Source organism: Apis mellifera, linkage group LG1, assembly GCF_003254395.2.
Source record: "Apis mellifera strain DH4 linkage group LG1, Amel_HAv3.1, whole genome shotgun sequence".
NCBI classification, from domain to species: Eukaryota; Metazoa; Arthropoda; class Insecta; order Hymenoptera; family Apidae; genus Apis; species Apis mellifera.
This window is the reverse complement of record NC_037638.1, coordinates 24,020,000-24,046,342: the sequence shown is the minus strand read 5'-3', so window position 1 is coordinate 24,046,342 and position 26,343 is coordinate 24,020,000. Positions and strand designations below refer to the sequence as shown.

Genomic DNA, 26,343 nt, shown 5'->3' with positions numbered 1-26,343 from the left:
CGGGCATTAGATCGTTAAGCGATCGATATTGGTTCGTGTTACGTGCCAATTTTTCGTCTCGTTTCGCCCGCCATTTTCCTACCGTTGACCAGATCAGCCGCGGTAATTCTTTGGAATTAGTATGCGCGAGTTCCTGCCAACGTATATTAACAACTCGAGCGACTCAATCGTTTTTTTTTTTTCTTTTTAATTCGAAACAATGGGCTATTTCGTTAATGAAAGGTCTTTTCTTTTCTTTTCTTTTCTCCATTCGATACGTGCGTTTCGTTAATCCTTCGGATCTATTTACGTATCGTATCGCATCGGTGAAAAATACTTCAAGTATCGTATCTTTTTAGAATGGCTTTCGTCATCCCATTCCGAACGATGAATCAGCTTATATCGGTCCAAAGGTAAAACAGATATCGGCGAGTCTTTGTTCGATTCTTTCTTTCCTTTTTTTTTCACAAAAATGAATCTCGAAAGCGTGTATATTTTAATTAGATAGCGACAAAATGTAGCACAATGTGTTACATTCTTGCCAAAAATCCAAAAATTCCTCGTCCCGTCATAAATCTGTCAAAACACTCGCCTCTGAAATCTGATACCTCGCGTGCTTTGTGCTCGACTAATTTTACGAGCACTCTCGTGATCGCTTAGAGTGCCACATCTCTCTCTCTATCCACAAAATCTCCAAGATCCTTACTTACGTTACGAAAGAATTTTCGCGAGATCCGAAAACCGGATATCCGATTAAAATCCTTCCCCTCCCCTCGGAGAATACCCGGTGACCCAATAACGCGTAAAGTTTCCCTCCCCTGTCGAACACGTTCCTTGATCGATTCCCAGTCAATTAAGCCGCGAGAGATGAATATCTCGCGTGTAATAGGATATACGCGGAATCCGATTTAATTAACGGCCGCATACCGTCCATGGAGCCTCTCTCGAAAGACCATTGTTTCGATACACGTCTCGTTTCTTCGTCGCGACGGGAATCGTTCGTGGAAAGAATCGTTCCTTTCTTTTTTTTCGTCGCGCGGAAGTCGGCGACATAAGGCCACGAATGGAAAATATCCGATTTCAAAATTGTATCCTTCGATTCTCGAGTCGAGAATGAAAGAGTGGCGAATTCGATCCGTTAATACGATTAAAACATCGTCGAAATATACCTTCTTCCTCGTTTCATTTTTATTTCATCTTATCTCACTTACTCTCTCGCGAGAGAGAAAAATTATATCCTCGTCAACGCATCGAGGGTCTCTTTTCTCGAGATATACGCACACCTACCGCGAAGATATTGCTCAACGCCGTTCGATTAATACATTGTCTCGATTATTAGAAATCCTTTCCCTGGCCCACAGTGCTATCCGTTGGCGAAACGTTGGCTGGACGATTTATGTTTATAAACGATGCCACCGTTCATTGTTGGCTAGGATTGTTCACCGCCGTGATTAATCGATTTCGTTGGGAGCAAGTGCGGCGGGCCCCGGTTGTTGTCTCCGTTTTAAAAAGAGATTTATTAGCGGCGCGACATAAACGGCGATTATGACTTCCATACGTGCTCGTCGATTAATCACCGCGCATTTGCTTGCGGGGCTCGCTTTAAGAACGCGCGCCACGCCGCGAATTAACACCGATTGCGAAAGTCGATGCCGTGCGTGCAATCGATGCCTGTGATTAGCCGGCGGATTGATATCGGGGATATTTATCAAACGTAACGCAATCCATTTCCCGCTTTTTCTATTCGAGATTCTTTCCTGCTTCGATGCAGGGAAAAAAATATATACATATTCGAATTACATTATATATATAATTTTTATAATTCGTGAAAAACAGAGATAGCACAAGTATATGGCAATAATAATCTTCGTAATTGGAACTCGAACCACTTGTTGGGCCGATAACGACTGTACTTAGGTATAAAAGCTTATTAAACTTTTTACAAAGCCGCGCTTCGTATAAAACATGCTCGATGCGTTTGAATACATTCCGTATGCTGGATTGGATCATTAAGAAGATCCAAGTCCAAAGTGGAGAGCGTGGAGGTCGATCGATCGATCGGCCGGGACAATTTGCGAACTCGAAACTCGGCCATTCGATTTTTCGAAGGAACGGCGTGATGCGCGTGACGCGGACGCGCATCGCGTGTCCCTTCGGAATCGGTTGAAAATTATCCGCGCCAATAACACGGCGTATTACCATAAACGCTGTCTGTCGGTGTAATTTTCAATTTTGCCCGGCCTTCTTGTTCCCTTCTCTCCTCGACCGCGTGCTACGACCCTCGAGCGAGCCTCATCGTCGAGCATCGCGGCCGCTTTTTGCGCACGCGTTTTCCACGTGATTTCTTGCCACGGCGGCCGGGTCGAGGCGGAGAAGCTAACGACTTATTCCCGGGGGACGCGGGGCGACCCATGTTTCCCGCGGTGTTATCGCTCGTGTTATCGCGATTTCCAACCATCGTGAGAAGAACGATTTTATTTTTGTCCGTCCTTTGATTAGCGCGAACGACGACAACGGAGGATATTGGATACGGTTGCGTTAACGGAAATTTTCGTCGATTCTTTTATTTTTAGCTAGATAATTAACTGTATCGAGTTTTAATTTATTTTTCCACGATTTATTAATCGTTTGCTCGAGGTTTATTAATTATAAATAATACGAGTGGATGACTAATCGACGCGGTGAGAAATAATCGAATCGTTTTGTCAAACTCGTATTTCGAGCCAAGCTTTCTTTCTTGGCCAGGAAAAGTTTTCTTATCGATATTTGCGATTATCGTTGCAAATTAACGCGCAACCGAGATAACCTCGATGCTAGAAATAATCGCGGAGGCCGGTTAACTTGAGATTCCGCGCTAAGAACTGTATGGAATCCGGCGGTGAGACGTTTTACATAAAGAAGGAGACGACGGCACAGTCGTCCAACCTTGAGAGTTGCGTTACAACGAGAACGGTGGATATCTCTGGGTTGCGGTTTCAGCCGAGCCCGCGGTTTTTCGCGCGAGAAAAGGGGCAGGTGGGGAAGTGGAGCGGAGAGGGAGAGGAAGAGAATCAAGATTTTTGCGAAGATAGGGGGTGGTCTCCGTTACCGAGTAATTTGGTTGCCGAGTTTCAAGACGGAGGAATACCGCGACTCCATCGGATTTGCGCCCGCCGTTATGGTGTGCATTACGCCTTGGAAAAAGCGTGCAACATTATTTGCATGCCATTTGCATACGATTTGCATATAATCTTTAATGAACGGACTCGGTCATCTCGCTTTCTCCTTTGGAAAAAGGACGCGGAAAAAGCTACTGTTTCTCCATCTGTCGAAAATTCGTTTCCTCGATCGATACCTCGAATTTAGAAATAGCTACGACATAAGTTGAATTAACGAGAAATAGTTTATGCGTCAATCGTGATATATGATATGAAAAAAGAAAAAAGAAGAAAAAAAAGTTGCTCTCTTAACTAAAGATTCCTTCGAAATCGGTCAACTCGGCATTATTATTAATGAACAGTCATCTCGCTTTCTCCTTCCAATGGAAAAAACTATTGTTTCTCCACCTGTCGAAAATTCGTTTCCTCGATCGATCCCTCGAATTTAGAATATAGCTACGAAATAGGTCGAATTAACGAGAAATAGTTTATGCGTCAATCGTGATCTATGATATGAAAAAAGAAAAAAGAAGAAAAAAAAGTTGCTCTCTTAACTAAAGATTCCTTCGAAATCGGTCAACTTGGCGTTATTATTAATGAATAGTCATCTCGCTTTTTCCTTCCAATGGACGTGGAAAAAACTATTGTTTCTCCATCTGTCGAAAATTCGTTTCCTCGATCGATCCCTCGAATTTAGAAATAGCTACGAAATAAGTTGAATTAACGAGAAATAGTTTATACGTCAATCGTGATCTATAATATGGAAAAAAAGAAAAAAGAAGAAAAAGAAATTGCTCTTAACTAAAGATTCCTTCAAAATCGGCGTTATTATTGATGAACAGACTCGGTCATCTCGCTTTCTCCTTCCAATGGACGTGGAAAAAACTTTTATTTCTCCACCTGTCGAAAATTCGTTTCCTCGAATTTAGAAATAGCTACGAAATAAGTCGAATTAACGAGAAATAGTTTATGCGTCAATCGTGATCTATGATACGGAAAAAGAAAAAAGAAGAAAAAGAAGTTGCTCTCTTAACTAAAGATTCCTTCAAAATCGGTCAACTCGGCGTTATTATTAATGAATAGACTCAGTCATCTCCTTTTCTCCTTTGGAAAAAAGACGTGGAAAAAACTACTGTTTCTCCATCTGTCGAAAATTCGTTTCCTCGAATTTAGAATATAGCTACGAAATAGCTCGCTTTTCGAATTAACGAGAATTATGCGTCAATCGTGATCTATGATATGGAAAAAAAAAAAAAAGAAGTTGCTCTTAACTAAAGATTCCTTCGAAATCGGTCAACTCGGCGTTATTCGGTGTCGCGTGACTAATGCAAATGGACCGCGATAATCGAGTATGATAATTAAATTAGAAAGGGAAAGGCGACGATCGAGCCTGGTACACCCCTCTCTCTCTCTCTCGCCTCCCCACCTCTACTCCTCCTCGTCTCCGGGAAGCTTCTTCCTTCGCCAGCAGCCGCGTCGCCGCTCTCCGAACGACCTTGCCTGCTGATCCCACCGTTCACGCGTCCCTCCTCCCTCTCAAATATCATCGACCCCCCCCGTCCCCGGATCCGGATCGCATTCCCGCGAAACGATTTCTTCGTAATACTCGTCGGACTGCCAATTGTCCAGCTGGAGATTCGTGGAAACCAAGTTTTCGAAATACCCGCGACGCGTGTTCGTAACCGTTCGTCGGGAAAGTAAAATTTTCGCGTGGGCGATACAACTGCGCGGCAATGAAACTGCGGCCGGGGATTTCAGCCGTTGCAGGGAAAAGCGTCGTTCGCTGGAAAGCCAGCCAATCGAGATAACGACGAAATAATAATAAAATAACGCGCTAGCGAGGTCGCGGAAATAACGATGGAGCGAGAGAGAGAGAGAGAGAAGCAGAGGGAGAGAAAAAAGGAAGGAAAAGAAAGAGGGGGATAGGTGGAAGGAGAGAAATGGAGAGAGAGAGAGAGGGAGTGAGATTTGGCGGGAGCAGAATCCGGGCCAGAGCCCTGCCACCCCCGCACACACGCACGTATGCACGTGTGGCGCGTACGTGTACGTGTATCGCGCCGTCGGTTTCGCCCGATAATCGATCCCCTTGGCTGGTTCGGTCGCATGCTGGCAAAGGGAACACCATGCGCGAGCTTACATCGAAGCGGTTGAAAAGTATTAAGAATGAAACTTGGTTCACACCGGCTGGCGTCGAAATCAATAATGCCCAGGTTGAACTGGGTTAATACCACGGTACGCTGGTTGGTCAGGAATTTCGTTCCGTTCCGTTCCATTCCGTCCCTTCCTCCGCTTTCCTACGCTATCAATCGAGCCTTCCTCTTCTACTCCCTCCCTCCTTCGTTCATTTTTTGCCTTTTCAGACCCGGCCACTGTTTTTTTCTTCTTTCCTTCTTTCTTTTGCGTTCTCACCTATGCCTCGACTATCCTGCTACGAGCGAAACGTATTCGATTTTCACGTTTTCCATCCATAAGGCGTGCACGAGACGTTCGCTCTTCCTTTCTTTCATCGCCTCCTCCGAATCGCCCCCACTTTTTTCTCCCCCTCCCCGGAACATACGAGCGACCGTACAACGCGGCCGCGCCATTAAATCTAAGTGGCTTACCAGCCTTAAAGTCCCAATAAAAACCGGACGGCGAATTACACATCGGTCGTGGGTTGGACTTTGGATAACGCTTGACCTCTTAACCGCTCCCTTTCTCTCTCTCGCCATTATCGGGATATCGCGTATTATTCCTGTTCGTGTCCGATGAAAAAAATATAATACATCGGCCGATCGTCCGAGTACAACGCAGCTGTCGGACGCTGTTGCGTGTAATTTCATGGATTTCGGTTTAAGCGGCGGTGACACGCGTCGAGATACGCTCGTATACCTGTTCCGTTGAAATTTATTTAAAGATCCGGAAGGGTGGTCGATTGGAATCGACACACGCGCTGATAGAAAGGGCGGGAGAAGAGGGAAGGATTATCGGATACGTGTCCAGTAACGATACGTCAAACGCGATTTCCGGCCGTTTTTTATAAGAACGATGATAGGCCGACGGTTGGAGAGAGAGAGAGAGGCTGAATCGAGCGTTGATCGTGGCGTCGATTGTCGAAGCGTGCGTACTCGACTCGAGCCGGTCGATAGAGAGACGGCGGGCGGCTTGGCGCGCCTCCGCTTTGTTTGCCCGTAACAACCGTAATTATCTTGGCACCGTGGTTATCTCGTATGAATCATGCTAACCTCGCGTAATGTACTTGTTGTTATTTGACGTTGCCATGCATTCGGCAGCTCTCTGGACGACCAGACGTGCAAATTGCCTCTAATTCGCGAATAAGACGACCAATTCGACCTCCTCTCCACGAGAATATCCTTCCGTCGCGGCTCCTCGATAAAAACGATTAGATCTCTTATCCGCTCGCTTCGACGATTAAACGCTTAGACGAATCGCGAGATAAATATATATGTGAATTCGACGAGTATTATATCGAATTAGAAGATAATTCGCGCGATTTCTCGACGATTGCGTGGCAATTTTCGAAGATTTATTATCTTTGAAAAGAATAAACGGAGTGAAAGAGCGGCACGCAACTTTTCCACCAACGGAGTTGATTCCCAACTCTGGTTCGATACGGGGAAAATACGGGGGAAGGGAAATGCTTGGTCTCTTTCTCTCTCTCTCTCTCGGAGCGGGGCTTTTTTCCTCGGATAAATCCTTCAATTACAGGGGGCTGGCGAGTCGGTAAATATAACCGCTGTCGGAGCAGCCTTCGAAAACTTCGTTTCGTCGTCAGAACGACGGCTTTAAGTGATTTATAATCAAAACTGGATTAGGTGGATGGAAAAGCCTTAACTTGTTCGAGCACTCGGCCCGCTCAACGCCGACCCCGCCAGTTATTTAAAAGTCCCTTGAAACGCCGTTAAATAAACGGATGACGGTTGAAAAAAACGCCAACTTTGTTCAACCAGGAATAATGTCCATTTATTCCTCACGATTTATCATTTTCCGTTTCGTTTCTCGATAATCGTAGCTTCATACCCCTTTTCCTGTTTCTCGTTCGCGTAATCTCTATCCCCGCGAAACAAACGGATCCCCAACGATTTCCATTTTTCCACGGGAAGATTCGCGGGAGAAGCGATAAATTCCGGGGACGAAAATCCTTTTGGAAACGAAGGAAAATCGTGACGGGGCGTGTCATATCCGCGATGATTTGTTATCCCCGGTGTTTCGTCGACGCAACCCTGTCTCGCGTTGATGGAAAACCGTTGTACCGAGTTTCGCGGGGAGACGGAAAGTCGCGCGAGGTCGCGTCACGTTCCGCGCGACATCCGGTCGCGCGGCCATCCACTCCTCGAGACGGCTCCAAGATTGTTAGCCTCTCCTCCTCCTCTCTTCTATTTCTCTACCCCCTTCTCGAACGTTTTGGTAAATGGCCGGCCCATTTTCCCGGCCGGTGCGCTATCATTTCAGGGGCGTGCACGACCGATTCATCACAAACTGTCAAGCTGTCGCCGAGCCGGTGCATCCTGAATGCATCCCCCGCCGGACACACTCTCCGTTCCTCCTTTTGCTTACTATTTCTCGATGGCCCGTTAACCGTGATTGATGCATTTTTAACGGGCCCGATATTATGAACAGTTTACACGCGTTCCACTTTTCCTCCCCTCCTGTCCCGTCAAAAATTGAAACGTATCGTTGGACGCTGCGAGATTGCGAATTCCTTTTCACTCGGGTGAAGAAAGATTTTCCTCTCGAACACGTTATACGATTCCTCGAGGAGAGAATTTGGATCGTAGGCCGGTTCAAAATTTCGAGCGATCTTTCTTCCCCTCTGGAAACGGGTGTAAATGGCGTATAAATCGTCGGGGAGGAGGGGAGGCATTATTGGCCGACAGTGGCGCGATTATTTCGGGTCCGACAACGTTCTTCCGTTGGTCGTGGATTTTCGCCGAAAATCCATTCGGTTTCGTCGCCTGTCCCGCCGACGATCTCGTTCCTCTTCCTTCTCCTCCTCTTCCTTTCCCTCGAAACTGGCAAGGGTGTTTACCTGCCCCTTTCCCCGCCGCGGAGTTTAAGCGCTACGGGTCGGGTCGATCCTCTCGGCGAGCCCCCAAACCTTGGACGTGGCCCTTCGGGGCTTCGGCGCACGATACAACACAGGAGAAACTTAACAGGCATCGAGCTTACCGAGAGCCTTGTACGCCGACACACCCTGCCTCTTCCCCTCTGCCGCCCTTTTCCGTATACAGCCTGTCCTCCATTTGAACAATTTTCTTCCATATAATCCGTACCTATTTACCCTGTTAAACGCTCTCCATCCTCTCGAAAATTCTTCTAAATTTAAATACATTCCCCTTATCGACGCGAGATATACAAGAGATGTACAAAGTTTGCAATTGGCGTAAATCATTCCTCTTAATTTCAATCTAAATGGAAACGAATCGATCCCTCGAGCGACGTAGAATCACACCCCATACGCATCCCCTCTTTCCAGTCTCCTCCGCGCTCCTCCTCCGTTTCCACCCTTAGTCCACCATAAGTCTCTTTGGACGGCGGCCGGTCCCTCGACGGCGCGCTCCTGTTTTCGAGTTTCGAGATTCGAGCCCCATTTCAACCCCCGAGAAACATCTGCTCCGGCGGCGATCGGTCCGCGTTACCTCCTTGGATCCCCCGTCCTCCTGTCTATCTGTTTGCACGACGCGTTTTAACGGGACTCTTAATCGTAATAAAACGTAATAAAGGGAGGAGGGGGAGTCGGGTTTAACGAGAACGGTAATGGGGTATAGAAAGAGGGGGCGAGAACGAGCCGCGCGGGATTTCGAGCGAGTGGATACACCGGCATTTCTGCCTGGCCAAAGTGTCGGTCCATGCCAGCTCGAACAGCAAACGTCCCTTTTGCCCTGCGTTGGTGTCTTCTTTATCTAATGCAGTTTCCTACAGGACTACACCCGTTTTCCCGCGCATTCGGATCGATACGAATCTCTATTCGATTTTATTCTTGATTTTTGTTTACTCGATTCACTATTTCCAAGTTTAGAATTTTATTGCTCGTGATGAAAGTGTTTGAAATAATTGTTCTCAATTTTTGGAAAGTAATTATGGATTTCGATCGCTCGCTTGTTTCGAAACGTTTCCAATGATTCGAAGCGTCTAAAACGTTCTCTCGCGTGCAGGCCGCATTCCCGCCGAGCCGTCCGCTTCCCCATCCACTTCCATATTCAGGTTAAGGAAGAGAAGAAGGCCGAGGAACGCGTACGTGCCCGATGGATCCTCCTCCTCGTTTCCTCCTTCCCCCTTCCTTCCCGCTAATCGCCCTCTCCACCGGTTTTTTGCCTCCCTCCGATACCCGGCAAAAGTTCCGTTCAACGGACATCGCGAACGCGTTAATTGCGACGAAATTATTAATCAACCTGGCGATCCTGAAACGAGGGCAAAGAAGGAGAAATCGAGGGTTAAAGAGACGAGGAAATGCAATGCAATTTTTCTTCTAATTTTCTTCCAAACTCGTCATTTTTGAAAGAAAAGATTCGTTTCTTCCTTTTATTGTAAAAGCATAATCGATATAATTGGAAATCTCGAGTCACGATCGATTATATATATTTTTACACAAACGGAAGAAATCTCGAAGGGAGGCATAGATTATTTCGAAATTATTTTCGCTCGATATTTTTTATACAAACGCAAGGGAAGAAGTCTTACGCCCAACAAACCGCAAAACACAGTGTCACGTTTCTTCGTCGCGAGTATCGAGGAAAGGGAATACGAAGACGACTGGGGGAGAAATTGGAAAGGAAAAATGGACGGAAGGGAAAGGGCCGTGGCTCGGTTCGCCACGGCACTGGGGGCCAGGCCGTGACGGAATTCATCGTCTTGCGGTGCTCGTATACCGAGGGTCGCTTCGTTCCTCCTACTATGCCCCGTTCCTCGTCCCTCACCTCGCGAGGCCGACTCTCCTCTCCTTCTCTCCCTGCTTCTGTTGCTTCGACGACACGCTGCCCTCTCTCTCTCTCTCACGCGGACCCCCTAGAACGTACCCGGTTCTATTTGTCTCTGTCACCGGTAAATGGCCTTTGCAGACCGGCACCACGATTCTCTATAGTCTTCCTCTCTCTCTCTCTTTCGGTTTCACCTTCTCTCCCCTTATAATAGCGTTCGTAAAGAGCCGCGTGTAGCCTCTCGGCGTAGAAGAGAGAGAGAAGGGCCTCATCGTAGCTGGAAAAATCGGCCAACGAACGACACCGGTATCTCTGCCATGCCGTTTCTCTCTGTTTCTCTCAAGAGTTTTGCATTTACGTTCTTCCAACGTTGTTGCGTGCAACGATTTTATGTTCGCGTTGATCGACGATCTTGTTCCTCCTCCGCGAGAAGATCGGTAGATGCTACCGAATCCCCGGGGATCGGACATCAGAGGACTTTTTTTTGACGATGCTTAGTTGCTTTTTGCGTAGAATTATTAATTTTGTAGATACACGAGTGTTTTCGATTCGAATTTCATTCGTTCGTACGCTTAATGTAATTATTTCGAAGCGGATGTTAGGTCGTCTGATGAGAAATCAGAGAGTATTTTTCTTGGGTTTTCATTATCGGAGACTATTAATTTCGTAAGATATATTCGATTCAATTTCAATATAACGTAATCATTCCAAAATGGATGCGCGGACGATTATCTGATGAGAATCTTTGGATGCTCGAATGATGCAAGGGCGATCGATGAAATTTGTCGAAACAAAAGAGGGAAGAAGCAGCCATTTTTATTGGATTCTTCGCGTTCCTTCGCGCTCGATTCTCCGGATACTTAATTTCGACTCAAGTTGGCGGAAGCGTGCGGCCCGAAGCGTTGAACAAACGGACGAGATAGGATGGAGCTAGAAAGAAGAAGAGAGGAGAGGGAGAGAGGTTGGATCTCGTCGAGTTAGGTAGAGAGGAGCGAAGAAAAGTTTCATAGTGTTTGCAAACCGAAACTCAGCTTCTTGGACTCGGTCGAGTTGCGAGATGCGAGTCTCTGTGGAAATCGGTCGTTAAAAAAAGAAAAGAAAAAAAAAGAAAAAAATATACGGGGGGAAAAAGTGGAAGACAGAGAAAAAGTCCAGTAGAATCTCTCGGCGAGATTGTTTAAACTCTTAACGATTGTTTAACTCGTTAAAGAGCCATTAGGACCCGCAACCCAGCCGATTGCACTCGGGGAAATGTTGCGCCCGTAGTCAGACCTGACCTCCCCCCTCCTCCTCCTCTCTCTCCCCCCTCTCTCCTCCCTATCTCGTTTCACTCGTCTTCTTTTTCTTTATCGAAAGTAAATTAATTCAAGCTTTCCCAGACAATCGCATTCGATGCAGCTTCCCTCGAACCGGTCGGTTTATCTTCTCCCCTTCGCTTCTTCTTCTTTCCCTTTCTTGGGAAAGGAAGAAGATCGGGTATGCGCGTTGTTCCGAGCATTCCCAGCTTCGATGTTGCAACTCACATCCCCTTAATGTCTCTTTAATTCTAGTTTTAACGCGATACCTTGAGATTGTTTCAATCGTACCGCGCGTGTCAGCAGTTTTTTTTAATCCTGCGACTTTGAACACCTCTCGAATCGCGTGCACGCGATCTCTCATATATCTTCGATATATATTTACGTAACGACATTTTTTCACTTTTTTCCCTTTTTTTTTTTTTTTAATCGGAGTATGTTTTTCTAATTCTAACCTCGAAAGGCAAGAGAAAATAATTCGAGCGTCATCCGAGGTTATCATCTTTTCGATTTACATTCTATTCTATTACATCCTATGTATGAAAAATATTTTTCTAATTCCAATTTGGAAAGATAAGAGAGAATAATTCGAGCATCATCCGAGGTTATCATCTTTTCGATTTACATTCTATTCTATTACACTCTATGCATGAAAAATATTCTCCTTTGTTCCTTGGAAGCTCGGGATTTTTCCTAATCCAAATACGTTCGGACAACAAAGGGTTAAGGCGGAAGATCTTTTAGACAATAGAACTTGTACGTCTTCTAATCGTCTTATCTCGCAGGGTGCAGGATCGAAGGTAAAGCGAAGACCCTTGTATATCTTTCTAAATTACTCGCCAACTTCTTCTCCACCATTTTTTCCACCTCCCCCACCCTCCCCATTTACTTAACGAGGAATCAGAGCAAGTTTTCCACCAACGGAGAAGATTTAAAGAGGCTCGCGTCGTTTCTTTCGGCTCAATCCCCTTCCCCTCCTTCCTCCGTTTATATCTCGTGTTGCGACGTTTCCTTCCTCTTTCGTTTCCTTTTTATTTTTTTTTTTTTCTTTTATATCTCTCTCTCTCTCTTTCCGTCGCAGCTAAGATCGATCCAACTTGGTCGCCAACGATCGCATTCGTTACGTGGAAGTTTTCTTTAAGAAGAAGTTTATAGCTCGAGATATTTCCCACGTTCGAGCAAGGCAGTTTTCCTCGTTCGGCTATCCTCGCGTTTTAAATTCTAACAACTGGCACCGAGGCTAATAACACGTCTGCACATCTGTTACACCTGAATCTTTTTAACAAACGTTTTTCTTTTTTTTATTTCCTTGATTCTCGAGGACAAGCGATTTCCCTTAGTCATCGAGTATCATTCTGTTCTCTTTGTTTGCCCCGATCGTCGTGGAAATGGATCGAGTTAAAGAGTGTTGAAACGGGGAGAGGAAAGTGAAAAGTTTATCAATTTTTTTTTTACACGCAGGTTATATTGATCGTGTGACGTACAATTTCCCTCCGTGAGTCATGTTCAGCTTTTAATCGCGTTCTTCTTCTTCCATTGTACGAATTTTTTCCGATGAATCACCATCCTCGATTTTTTTAAACAATTATCAAGTTATGATGAGATAGATGGTATCGATGGATATAAATGATCCATATAATTCACGTAATATTATTTATTTATCATTCTCAACAATACCATTTATCAACTTACATTTAATTAAAGCGATAAATCGTATCTTGTATATCAATCTTTAATATTAATTTTACATGATTTAATCAAATTATATCGTTCGATTCTTCAGATCTGTGAATAAAAAAAGATTGGGAAAGAAAGGACGATACGCGCGTAGCAGCAGTTGAAGTTGCATTAAAAGAATCGCTGCATTCCCCTTTTGGTCCCTTTCCCCGTTATCCACCCACGCTTCCTCCTCGACTCCATTCTTTTTCTCCATTCCGGTGAAAAGTCCCGACTCGAGGTTTACCAAATGATCGCATTTGTTACGGGGAATTGCGGGTTGGAAAAGCAGTTTACCCCCTTAAGGCAGGTTCTCTCGCTTCGGTAACGGGTCGCTTCTTTAACCCATACGTGACTCCCGGCCTCGTAATTTACTCCAACTATTTAAATTCCACCTTTCCTCGTCCACTGTGTTTCCTCGAATGCATTCTTTTACTCTCTCTCTCTCTCTCTCTCTCTCCCTCCCTCGATATCTCTCTTTAAAATTCTTAAGGTATTGGCGCGTTTCACCTGGCAACATCTGCGTCGATGCCATTCCCTTCTAACGAACCGATGATCGAAGGATCAAAGCCAACGTTCTGGCCCGATTTCAGCCGAATCTCGAATCTGTCCGAGAGACGACCTTGATTTCACGAAGGTTCGACGAACCGAGTTTCCCTCGCCCCTCTGCGTGGCCTTAATCGAGCTCTCTCGCGCAACTCCATCCACCTAATTTCCAACGATTCGAATTCTTCGGCGGATCAACACCGGCTTTATTTATACCGCGTTTCGCGTTAAATTTAATCCTTTTACTCAGCGATAACGAAATCGTGCGTCGTATTTCTCTCCGAGATTCTTCGATACTTTCTCACTTTATTCTCACTCGCCCCGTTTAACCGATGATTCATCTCTCTAGAAAGAAATATTTTTTTTTTAAATTCTGATTAATTCTCGATACTCGTGCATGGAATAATCTAATCAACGAATCGATATTTTTATCCGGTTCCCGATACTTTACCGCATCTTTCCACGCGTCTTCTTTATATATATATATATATATAAAACTTCGATAATACACGTAGCTTGTTGAAACGTTGGAAGGGTGGAGGAGAAAAGCTTCTTAAAAGTTTCTCGCGCGCATTCCGTGGATAGTGGGTCACCGATGTTTCTTTCCATCGGGGAACATCCCACTCGGCTGGTAAAACGAGGCGAAAAGCACATACGTACAACGGCCCAAGTAAATAAAAGGGTAGAAAAGCCCTCGGCATCTCGCGTGTTTCCGTGGAAATGATGAGGAATATGGGAGGGAGCCGCCTCCTCGCTCGGGGAAGTGGCCTATCGGCGCTGCATCGCATCCGTCGCTTTTCCATTAAAATAAACGTGCATATTAAACGTGCGTACTTTGTAATTAAAATTAACGCCCGACGCCATTTTGCCCGAGGCTTTCCTAGACTACAGAAATTACTTCGCGTAATCGATCCGCTACGAAACTTTTTTCTTTTTCGCCTTCCTTTCCATCCATTTCTGGATGGAAATCTCGATAACCGTCGAATATCGGCCAAAATCGCGTAAAGATTTATGAAAAATTGCAAGATCACGATAAATCTTTGCATCGGGACGAAGCCAGTTTAAGATTTCTCATTTCCGGATTAATCCGTGAAACTTTTCTTTAACCGGTAAACACGCTAATTAAAGTGTCGTTTCACGGTTGTTTGAATTTCCCTGGCAAAGAGGTGGTCCCTGCGGTATGCGGGTAGATGCAGCCTTCTTTCTATCGCTACGTCATCTAAGAGTTGTAAATCGTTGGAATACCGCAAAGGAAACGAACGATAAAAACGCTCGTTAATTACCAAAGATACGCGGGGTTGCGAGTTCGGGTCGCGTCGGAAAAATTCGGCCAAGATCGGTGGCTCTCGCCTCGCGGAAATATCGCTCGAAACGTCGTAATAATATTTTCGTATCGGTATTCGCGACTCCGCCCAATGCTTCCAGCCGAACGTTTCCATCCCCCCCCCTCGCGAATATCTCGGCCGATGCCGGCCGAAATTTTCCGATCCGTGCCGAAGTTGGGACGTCCACCGTTCGGCGACGGGACGATCTCGCTTATCCCTATTAATTACGGCGTTAACCTACATACGAGGTGCGTGTGTCGCGGCAGAAGCGGCAATTCACGGGGAAAGGCACGCGTGCGTCGAATCAGATAGCGCGCCGAAGAAAAGAAACATCGCGTCTCGAGCGCGCCGCGACCATCTTTCCCTTCGATCTTCGCGGCGCGCGCACGAGCGCAGCTGGAACACACGGTGCTCGTTGCACGCATACCTGCTCGAGCTCTCGTACTCGAGCTCTCCCCTTCTATCGAGCGTTCCTGAATATCTCCCGATGCTTATCTACTCGTCGGTTACCCGCCGCGATCCTCTTTCCCCCGTCCCGATCGGGTTGCGTGCTTCTCTCTACGAAACAACACAGCGTTTTACCTCCATCTCGTACGTAGCAAAGGTACGAGAGGACGAAACGCGACGCCGTGTAGGATGTTACGCGCGAGGTAGAGAACTGCGTGCGAGCTCGTTCGATCGTTTACCGCGTTCCTATGGCGTGTTTAAATCTCACGCCACGGGGAATCGCTTTCGAAGTCGTTTTGTTTGGATGGATAGAGAAGAAGAAGGAGGAGGATTTTTCCGCGTTTCAATATTCGATTCGGTGAAGATTTTTTCTCTCTCTCTCTGTCTTTCTCGTTTCTTCTTCCGCGTCGAAGGAATTATTCGCGTGTTAAGGAGATCGGGTGGGGTGAACGATGTTTGCTCTTCGTCACCGCTATATCGTCATTCCTAATTTTAAATCCCGCGTTACTTAATAACTTCGTCATTGCGAATGTATCTACATTGCGTCCAACTTTCGCCTTCAAACTTTCACCTCCAATTTTGTATCATTGGTTTTGGATCTCGAGAGAGAGAGGAAGGAAAGGAATCTAGTTTCCAGAAGGAACGCAAATTCTAGTTTCTCGTGCTCGCGTTCAGTTATCGCGATATTTGTCGATTTGCCGTATCGATTGGCACGTTGGCGTTAATTTTAGAGCAAAGGTGTTATATTCGAGCCCGATGTATTTCCAAACCGACACATCGTTGTGCTTCTTGCCTCGATAATAGGAACGTCATACTCGTGGAATGCGATTCAACTTTTCAACGTGACGACGGATTAGATTCGTCACTCGATGACTCACCTCCATATTTCTTTTAACGAATAATATCGTCCACATCGCGATCCATTTTTCCCGAAAATTTCCAAAATTCCATACATTCTTCCCGATCGAATCGTCGAGGGAGAACGGTCGTCAATTACAATCACGAGGAAAACATTGCGAGTAAAAGTTGGGGCTCTCTCTCCTTCGGTACAGTTCCACCCATAAAGTGGAGTCGACGTGTTGCAGAAGGGGAGGCCTTGACAGGAGGATCCCCTGAAACGGGCGTTCGGAAAATAAGGAAAGTTTTTGTTGCGATTGAACGTTACCCTCCGTCACGATAAGAAGGAACACCTTTTTCTTCCGCCCGTTCTGCATCCGCTCTTTCTTTCCTACAAATTTTTCCTTTCCTTTTCTTATCTCTCTCTCTCTTTCTCTTCACGTATTTCCTGCGCAAAGTCAAGCGTTTCATTTCGTTAAGAGGGAGTGCGCGTTGGGGTTCCGGATTCAAAGGCGGGCTTGTTTCCCCGGTCGATAAATTGTCAGGGACTCTCCCCTTCGATTTTCGTCCTCTTTCTCCGCAATTTCGCACGCTCCACGTTCTCGCCTCCCTTTGTCCTTTTCTTCTTTTAGAAAGTTTTCCACGATATATAATTATCGCATATATATTTTTCCTATCGCGATAAAAGATGAAAGATAGCGATAACATTATCTGAATTCCCTTAAATAAACCGTCAATCTCTGTTTACGCGCAAACTGATCGGTTTGATAACTTTCCACTTGGACTGTCCAGAACAAATACACGGAATTATCGCGTGGCAGATACTTAAATACATCGCTCCAAGTGTATATATTTACCATCGCTGCGAAAACGGAATCCACTCGATGTGTTGGAAATTAATCTCGGCTTTATTTTTTCGATTTCGATTATTTAAATTCGGATAATCGGAGCAATTATTTATAAGGCGTCCCAGGTGTCGTTGATCCGTTAACTCGCGATTAATGTAAAACATGGCCGTCCTTTGATTTAACGCCGTTTGTACACGGCGTCCTTTGCACGATCCGCCATCCGCGTTTCCCATCCCGTTTACGACTCGATCGTTTTAAACTCGGCCGGCTTCTTCTCGAGTAAACGATAACGGGAGAGAAATTTCCAAAGTTTCGATCGGATGGGAATGGATATGGAACGACGCGTTTCTTTTGCACGCGGCGTAAATTTTAAGAACTTGGCTCCATCTTCCCTTCGTAAAACGGAGTGCGATACGGGGAGTAAACGTTGGTTTGCAAGTGGATTGATTTCTCGTTTGGTTTGTGTCCAGGTGTGGGCGAGGCTCGAGGAAGGGCACCTCGCGGAGGATTCTCGGGCGCAGCGAGGGAGATCGTAGCACAAGAGTGGAAATAGGACAGACGAAAGATGGCGGCGTTCCCGGGGAGGAGGAGGAGTAGCGGCGAGGGGTCGGCGAGGATGGGATGGTGGACGGTGTCGCACCAGCAGCAGCTCCGGCTTCTCCTCTCGTTCCTGGTCCTGTTGTCGCCCCGACTCCCCGTCCGCTCGACACCCGCGGACATAGTGCAAAGGTTCCACGACCCGGAGGTGAAGAGGATGAACCATTTGGTGGTGGACAAGAACACGGGGCGGGTGTACGTGGGGGCGGTGAACCGGCTTTACCAGCTCTCGCCCGACCTGAGCGTGGTCGTGAAGGAGGTGACCGGGCCGAAAGGGGACTCGAACGCTTGCTCCATGATCGACTGTCCCAGGGAGACCCCGACCCGGCTCGTCGACAACGTGAACAAAGCCCTGGTGATCGACTACACGACCACCAGGCTCATCTCGTGCGGCAGCCTGTCCCAGGGCACGTGCAGGGTGCGCAATCTTCACAACATCTCGGACGTGGTGCAGGAGGTGAAGGAGGCCGTGGTCGCCAACAACGCGACCGCGTCGACGGTCGCGTTCATAGCCCCGGGGCCCCCCAACCCCCCCGTCTCCCAGGTGATGTACGTGGGCGTCACGTTCACCGGCAACTCGCCCTACCGATCCGAGGTGCCCGCGGTCAGCTCGCGCTCGCTCGACAAGGACAGGATGCTCAACATCGCGGAGGCCGCCGTCACGACCGGGACCAGGATGTACGTCAACTCGTTGTCGCGCGAGAGATACCCCATCAACTACGTGTACGGGTTCAGCAGCGGCGGTTTCAGCTACTTCATGACCACGCAGATGAAGAACACCGATACGGCCGTGTTCATATCCAAGTTGGTGCGGGTCTGCCACGACGACGAGCATTACTACTCGTACACCGAGATCCCGATCAACTGCACCAACGACGGCACGTACTACAATCTGGTGCAGGCGGCCTACGTGGGCAAGGCCGGCTCGGTCCTCGCCGGGGATTTGGGCATCACCGCCCAGGACGACGTGCTGTTCGCCGTTTTCTCCGAGAGCAACACCACCAGCAGCGACATACCCAAGAACCATTCGGCGCTGTGCGTGTACTCGCTCAAGGCCATCCGAAGGAAGTTCATGACCAACATACAGAAGTGCTTCAGCGGCGAGGGGCACAGGGGATTGGAGTACATCTCCCCGAGCCACAAGTGCATCTTAACGGTGAGCGTATCCCTTATTCTTTTTCCTCGCGCTCCTTTCCAACGAAGGGGGAACAATTCAACGATAAAAGCGAAATCACGTTGGAGATGCGCACGGAGATCCAAGTCGAGGCTGAACAAAAGAAATGAGAAAGAGACGATACGTTACGTGCGATTCTCTGCTGAGAATGAATCGACGTGACGGAGAACAGGAGTAGAATTTTTAGAAGATCGCGATTAAAGTCGTAGAGTAATCGAATCGTTTCACCGCGATGAAAATAATTTTAATCGGCTTCCGCGATTCACCTTTTAATTTGTCAAAATTACATACGGCGATAAAATTAATGCTAAGGTTAATAATTGATCCGACCTTGTTCTCGAATCGCTGCCCGAGCATGTTTCCAATTTATCTCATATTTTGTTTCATTTTCGTTCTAAACTCGGGTCCATCGTCGTTGCGAGAAATGTTGCGGAATTTTCGTGCCGAGAATAAATATCCACCAATCACCTTGCGCCACCTCGATTGTTAGATAATTCGATAATATTTACGAAACGAGGGGTTCTAATATCCGATATCCAACTACGATCGATTTAACCAATTGCTATATCCGTGGAGAAATCCAACACGCGTCAGCTGGCCTATCTGCTCCAACGACGCTCGAATCTCGAGCATTTCTTTAATGGATTTTCGCTCTTCGCCAACCTCGTCTCTCTCTCTCTGTCGTAGCTCGATAACGGTCCGCTCCGTCCATCGACGATGTCGATTCGCATTCGAGGAACGTTCACTCGGTCCGGTGCTGGTTGGTAATCGGTAAACCGGGATCGGGGCATGGTTTATCGCGTGACAGCGCCGCATGGGGGCTGGAAGGAAGAAGGAACCCCCTAGGAAAGAAACACGAGAACAGGGCGCGTGCTTTCTTGCTCGATTTTACACGTGCACCCACGATCGGTTCGTGCCGCCGCGTTACAACCGCCGCTCAACCATCGTTTCTCATTTACATACGCTCGAATATAAAGGTAAACTTTTGCACAACTCTTGTTGTTCAATTCGTAGGGATCTTGTCGCGACGTGTTCGTCCCGCTAGGATTTAAATCGCCGATAACCGCGCATTTCCTTATCGATTTTCGATCCTTTCTTTTCCTCTTTCCTTTCTTCTCGCTCTTTTTCTCCGGATCGACGAATAGAGACACGAAATACAATTCTATCTCTTATTCGAGGAGTTTAAATACGGATTTAGAAGTTGGAGAAGGTTCTTCCCGTTTTTTTGTTTGGATAAATCGTTAAAGGGGGGAAGAAATTGAAGATGGAAGGAAGAAAAAATCGGTGGGATCGAGATACGTGGGAGATAATCGAGCGCGCAGTGTAGACAGACGGAAGTCGGCTCTCGAATCGATGATTCGCTGAACGGTTGCCAGGTAGAAAGAGTTCTCTCTCTCTCTCTCTCGGAAGGCCGCGACTCGTCCTCGTAGTAGTCCATTACGACGTAAATCAATTGGCCGTGTCTCCGTGCTCGTGTTTACGTAACAGGTGGTGGTATCGAAAACACGGAGGATGATGGGAAAGCAAAGAGATCGGGCACGAAGCGTCATGTGTCTCTCCTTCGCCATTTTTCTCCTTCCGCGATCTACGAGATTTTTCTTCGAGATCCGCAAACGCGTTGCATTTATTCCCTGATTTTTCCAGGCAATGCAAATTTTAGAAAAGAACGAGAATGTTCAAAGAGTTATTTTCTTAAATTTTTTCGTTCGATTTTGACTCGCCATTTTTTCTTCCTGCCAATTAAAGCAATTGCAATTTATCGTTTTTCGCGCTATCTTGAACGATTCTCAGGGTAAAAAGGGTTTTATTTAAACAAAAAAAAAAAAAAAAAGAAAAGGAAAGAAAAAGTCTCACGAATGGCGGATCGATGAAGCGCCGCGACACGCAAAGTCTCTCTCGCGTCATAAGGCTTAATGTCAAAGGTTCCTACGAATGACTCATAATAAAACGTTTGCCGGCAAACTTTATTACCGCGAACGTTAAAATGGGGTGGAAAGAGCGAAAGAAGTAAGAGAGAGAGAGAGGTGGAAAAGCTTCGCGGTTCATTGAAAGTAAAGTCGGCGGTGCTACCGGCATTTTCAGTTTCAACAAGGGCGGATAGTTTGTTGGAAAGCGGCGAAATGATATTCAGAGCGAGATTTATTCAAATTTTCGTGCAGCTAGACGGCTCATTCGACGATCCTCTTCTTCTTCTTCTTCTTCTTTTTCTTCTTTCCAAGGTCTCTTCTTTCGTTGCCTCCCTCCGAGTTTCTTATTTCTTTAACCTTCTTTCTTTCCTTTTCTTTCCTTTTTTTTTTCTCGTTCCCCTCTCGTCGAACACGGTGAGAAAGTATGCGGGGAACACAAAGGATCTGTTCACGTACGTAGGGCGAGAAAAAGGCAGAACCTGCCACGGGAAAGCCGAAGAGAAGAGTCGGTTGGCGGAGATAAGGACGACCATAAAGGAGATAAAGATTGTTTGTTTGGTCCGGCCGACAACTGGGCTGCCGTGGGACAGTGCCTCTTTTTTTGTTCCCCTTTTCCCTTTCCAGCTTCGTTCCATCTGCTCCATCCACGCGTTTTCTACTCCGATTTTTACCTTCTTTTTTCCCTTCTTCCTCTTCTTCCCTTTAATTTCGCGAAGAAGTTGCCTCTTCGATCGTTACGCGTCCCGTTGACAGTTTTTCCTACAAGTTCGATTTCTATCTTTTTCTTTTTTCAAGATTTACGGATCTAGATTTCAATCTTCTCTAGAGAACGATGCGCGTATTATTTTTATCATCACGTACGCGACTGGTGCAAATTACACGAGATATAAAGAAAAGCGATACTAAAATCTTAACGTATTTCGAGATATTCCCCTCGAATACAATTTTCTCCACGGCGCAAATGCCGATCTCGATTCGAGATCAAGAATCGAGGATCGCGATAAAATTAAAATTTATACAACGCGCAACCGACGCGTCCGGTAGCCTATCGATAGGATATTCCGATTTTTCTAATAGAATTATGTAGACACATTGGAAGCACGTGTTCGAAAGAGGGATTAACGATACATAAAGCTATCTCCGCGATAAGAAATTATCTCCCCGTACAGTGCCAGTCTTTGTGACCGTAAAAGATAACAAATTGCTCGTTAAAGTATCGATCCTCGTTTAATCGCGGCTTAAATTGTAACATAGTGACATTCACGATTGTCACTAGAAAAAAAGAAAAAAACACGTTTCTCAAAATAATTCGAAAGTTTGCAAGGAATTTATGGTTTTTCACGATTCTTCGGTCGATTATTAGACGGACGGAACCCGGAGCGGATGATTTTTTTTCGTCTCGTTCAACCTCATTGATCCTCGGTGAACCGTACAAAAAAAGGCCATCAAGCGGCGTGAAAAAGGTGGCCCGTCGATTAGCTCCAATTAAGACCGTCCGTGTCGACGAGTTTCGTCGATCCCGGTTGCAAAAAAATAGAGAATATCGAGGCGAACATAATTCTCAACATTTTTTTTTTTGCATCGGTTAAAAGCGAAATATAGCGATCCATAAAGATACGACTACGTTTCGTATTATATATACTCGTCGTTACGTTAACCACAAGCCACGACCGCGTAAATGAATAGATAGAGGGAAGATGGATAGAGAAATAACGAGAAAAGGAATATATTGCAAAACTCGTAAAAAGAAAAAAAGGACAGATAGAACTCCTCGAGGGAACTACTTCTCCGTTCCAAATTATCCCATCGATAAACAATCGCGAAACAGTACTCGAGTTATTCGATGAAAGTGTATCTCCACCCATCGGAAACAAACACGACAAACGTTCCACAAGTCTAGATCCTTCGCCCGTGTGTCGATATTCCACGAGTTGGATGGGAAGAACGATCCCTTCCCCATCCACCACTATCCGTCGCCACTTGTCCACCACCACCACCCGTAACCGTAATGAAAACGCAAACGTTACTCGGCAAATACCTATCGTGAAGGGGAGGATCGGTCATAGTATTGGATAGGGATACTAGTCGGAGGACGAGATTGCATTTTTATACGGGCGCGCGCGTGGAATGCAACGGACCGTGCGCTGATTACGAGCCGGCCTATTCTTTCTATCGACAGATTCGCAGTTTGAGGTCCTTTGAGGAGGAGGAGGGGTCTATCGGGCGGTCGACACCGTCCGAAAGAGGGAGTGGAGGAGAGAGGATGGCGGGGGAGGGTTGGAGAGGAGTGTGTAACCTCTGCCGTTGGCATGTGCAAAAACTGGCGGACAATGGAGCTGTAGCTAACCCGAAAAACTGAACGGCCAGCGCCGTTGAGAAAGGACGGGGGGGTGCGGTGGATGGAAATGGTGGACAGAGGAGGGGGTGGGTGTGCGTCTCTGCAGCTCGAATTCAATTTTTTCGCGACAAAAGAATCGCGGAAACGGGCGAAACGGGGGCTGTACACTGCGGAAGGAAGGAAGGAAAAAGAGGGTTGGGACGGAAGCGGAGATTCGAAACGTGGTGAGAGACGGGAGAGGATCGGTGCGTCACGTTTCAAGAAAAATCCCATTCGCGCAAATTGGATGGCCCCGGTTCGACTAAAGCGAGACTCGCGATTAAAAAGTTTCTTCGAATTCTCTCTCTCTTTTTTCTTTTTTCATATTCGATGTATTCATCTTTCTTTCCGCGTTAGACGGAGATTTTTTTTTTTTTATACAGACTCGAATTGAAGTAAGTAAGACAACTCGAACGAAACTTCTGGAGATCCGGTTCTCTCTGGTCGAAAATTAAATTTATCATCCGTGCACTTGCACGAGTGCAAGTCACCTTTAGTGCTATAAACTTCGCTTGACCGAACGATACATTAATCATCCCCCTTCCTACGTTTCCTTTACCGATTTTTGAAACTACTTTTCACTCTCTTCTCACAATTTTCCTTTTTAATCGTTCAAAATTTAGAACGTCGTTTCTCGCTCCTTGTTTCTCTTTTCCTTCCACTTGACCGTCCCTTTTTCTCTCACCTCATCCCTCTTAGAGAGAGAGAGAGAGGAGATGGGAATCGAGCCGCGCTCTCGACGATCGAGTTTAATCAGCGGCAGGATTTGCAGAAGGAGGAAAAATCGCGTTACGAGGTCGAGCGCGAAACGCGATTAAAAGGGCCCCCGATTGAAATTCGATATCCGAGTTTTTCTTGCCCCTCTCCTCCCCTCTTTTTGTAATTTATGGAGATTATGGATACTCGCCGCGTGATCGTGGAGCGGGGCGGAGCGAAGCAGCGCGGAAAATGATATTTTTCCGAAATCGGGGCGGAATTTCGAAGGGCGGGGATCGGAATTGGCCGACCGCTTCCTATCGCGATTCTCATCGATCCCGTTCCCTATTGTCGTCGCCACTGATCCGCGATTCGAGCTCGAAACGTTCGTATTTTTCTCAACGATTGATCGAATATACGTACACGTATGTATCTCGTTTCGAGGTCAATTTTATACTTCTCTTCAACCGAATGAAATACGTATTATCATCACGGACGGACGTAGAGGAAAGGAGACTCTCTCGTTTTCAAATACTTTCCACCCGTGTGATAAAATTGCACACCGGTTCCACAATGGGAAGGGAACGTTCGATTCGAAAGAGAGAGAAAAAAAATTTCCTCCTCGAGCGAAACGTGTTTTTCCTCCGTCGATCATCATCGCCGTTCCTTCTCGCGCGGTTTATAAATAACGATGATCCGGTTAGATAGATTCGATTCGTATCACAATAACAGTTCTGTTAAAGCCGCGTGTAAATGGCGATCGGGAGGGAAAAAGGACGGATACGACGCCTAATTGCACCGCGTTGCGTATTCGCCGTAGGCGACAGTGACGAAAAGAAGCGGAGCGTGGAATTAAATATAAGCTCCTCCGTACTCCTCGTCCGCGAGAAACCAAGTTATAAAACGAAGCCGATTGCGCCAATATCGTTGAGGCAATTCGCTCGTTAGACACGCTCGGTCCCACGTCGTCTGGCAGGAAAAAAGGGAAAAAAAAAAAATGCTTGTAATCGGCCGCTTTTTAGACGGCGATAGCGAGATTAATTGCACGTCGGAGGGATCGATCTCTATCGCCTCGATCGCAGCGACAAAGACCGCGGAAGATTAAAATTCTTGCCGGTGGTGAAACCGGGGTGAAAGATAATCCCCGGGATCAGCGGAATTTATCAAAAGTTTCCGATATCGGTTAACTTTCGATAACCGCCCTCGCAAGTTTTCCCTTTGCAAGTATCGTTTCACGAGGATCGATCCTTAAATCGATGTGACGAGAAATATTAATTCATTTTATTTTCCAAGCACATATATATATTCGATTATATACGAATCATCAAAATCGTTCGAGTTAATGCGGAATTCTCTCCAGTCATCCACGCCCCACTTTCTCCCCTTCGTTATCGCCAACTTTCGGCTCGTCCAGTTAACACGTGTCCTACCTTTCCTTTCCTTTCCGCGAAATAGATAGCCCGTTTACGCGCGCCGTTCTCCTCTGACGTCAGACCAGGTACGTGTCGAGGCTCGACGAAGGGGAAAGAAAGAAAGAAAGAAAAAAAGTGAAAAAAGCCTTCTCCAGGAAACGAGTTTTCGAGCGAGAGAGAGAGATGACGGAACAGGGTCGCGCGAATGGATCGGGAGGCGATAGACCGAGAGCGAATTATGCAAGTGCATCGGCCCTCGTATTAGCCGAGGCGAACGTTTGGAAAACGCGGACATCGACGGCTCAACGTTATTTCACGTTGGTCGCATTCCACGCGGGCCCCGTGCCGGCTTATTGTCTCACGGTGTCAGGGGAGAATGCCGCGGCGAGAAATTGGATCGGTGGAAAGGGCGGTTTGCTTCCGCATCTGCGTACCTTCGCCAATTTTTTCTTCCTTTCCTTCTCCTCTTTTATCCCTTTCGCGATCACAGAGCGAGTTAACGGGTTTAAGGGGACAAGTGTCGTGGCTTTTTCTTTGGGAGATCTATTTCTTTCGATGAATTCGGATTCGAGCTTTTGTATAGGAATAGAAATATCGGTGGAAAGAAAAAGGAACTTCTCGAAGTTTCAACGTTTTTCGGTGACGAGCCATCTTAATACCGGCTTCGTGACGTTAGTCTCCGTCTAAAAAACGGGGCGCGCTGTTTGACGGATGACACAATCGATCTCATCGACGTATCGTGACGTTCGATGATATCAAAATGATGCACAGTCGCGAGAATTGGCGCGGGGATGCGTAATGACGCGACGCGAGAGGAAGCGTAACAAAACGGTGGAAAGAGAAGGAAGGAGGAGGAGAAAAAAAAAAGAAGAGAGGAGCTTAGAATTATATCCCGACGAAATACAGCCGGGTACTAATGAGGTACACTAATTAAAAACTTCTCGACTTTCTATGGGCTTCTCAAAGAAAAGAGCACGCCTCGGCCGCGATATGTTGGAAATTTTTTTTTTTTCCTTAAAATCCCCACGGTTATATTCCCTCCCCCCTACCGTGTACCACGCTTCTGATACGTCGTGGACGATGCTACTCTCCTCCTCCTCCTCTCTATACTCGAGCTTTCCTCGAGTTCAAAG

The 26,343-nt window shown here is 46.5% G+C and overlaps 1 protein-coding gene across 3 annotated transcripts in view; it reads left to right on the top strand.

Moving 5' to 3' along the window:
* The window catches only part of LOC410785 (plexin-A4), a 268,849-nt gene that overhangs the window by 35,551 nt on the left and 206,955 nt on the right, over positions 1–26,343 (top strand). For all 3 annotated transcript variants that reach the window (XM_006571609.3, XM_006571608.3, XM_394261.7), the window contains one exon: positions 17,518–18,800. In XM_006571609.3, coding sequence (XP_006571672.1) covers positions 17,613–18,800 — 1,188 coding nt within the window. In that variant the 5' untranslated portion in view covers positions 17,518–17,612. The remainder of the gene's footprint in view (positions 1–17,517; positions 18,801–26,343) is intronic.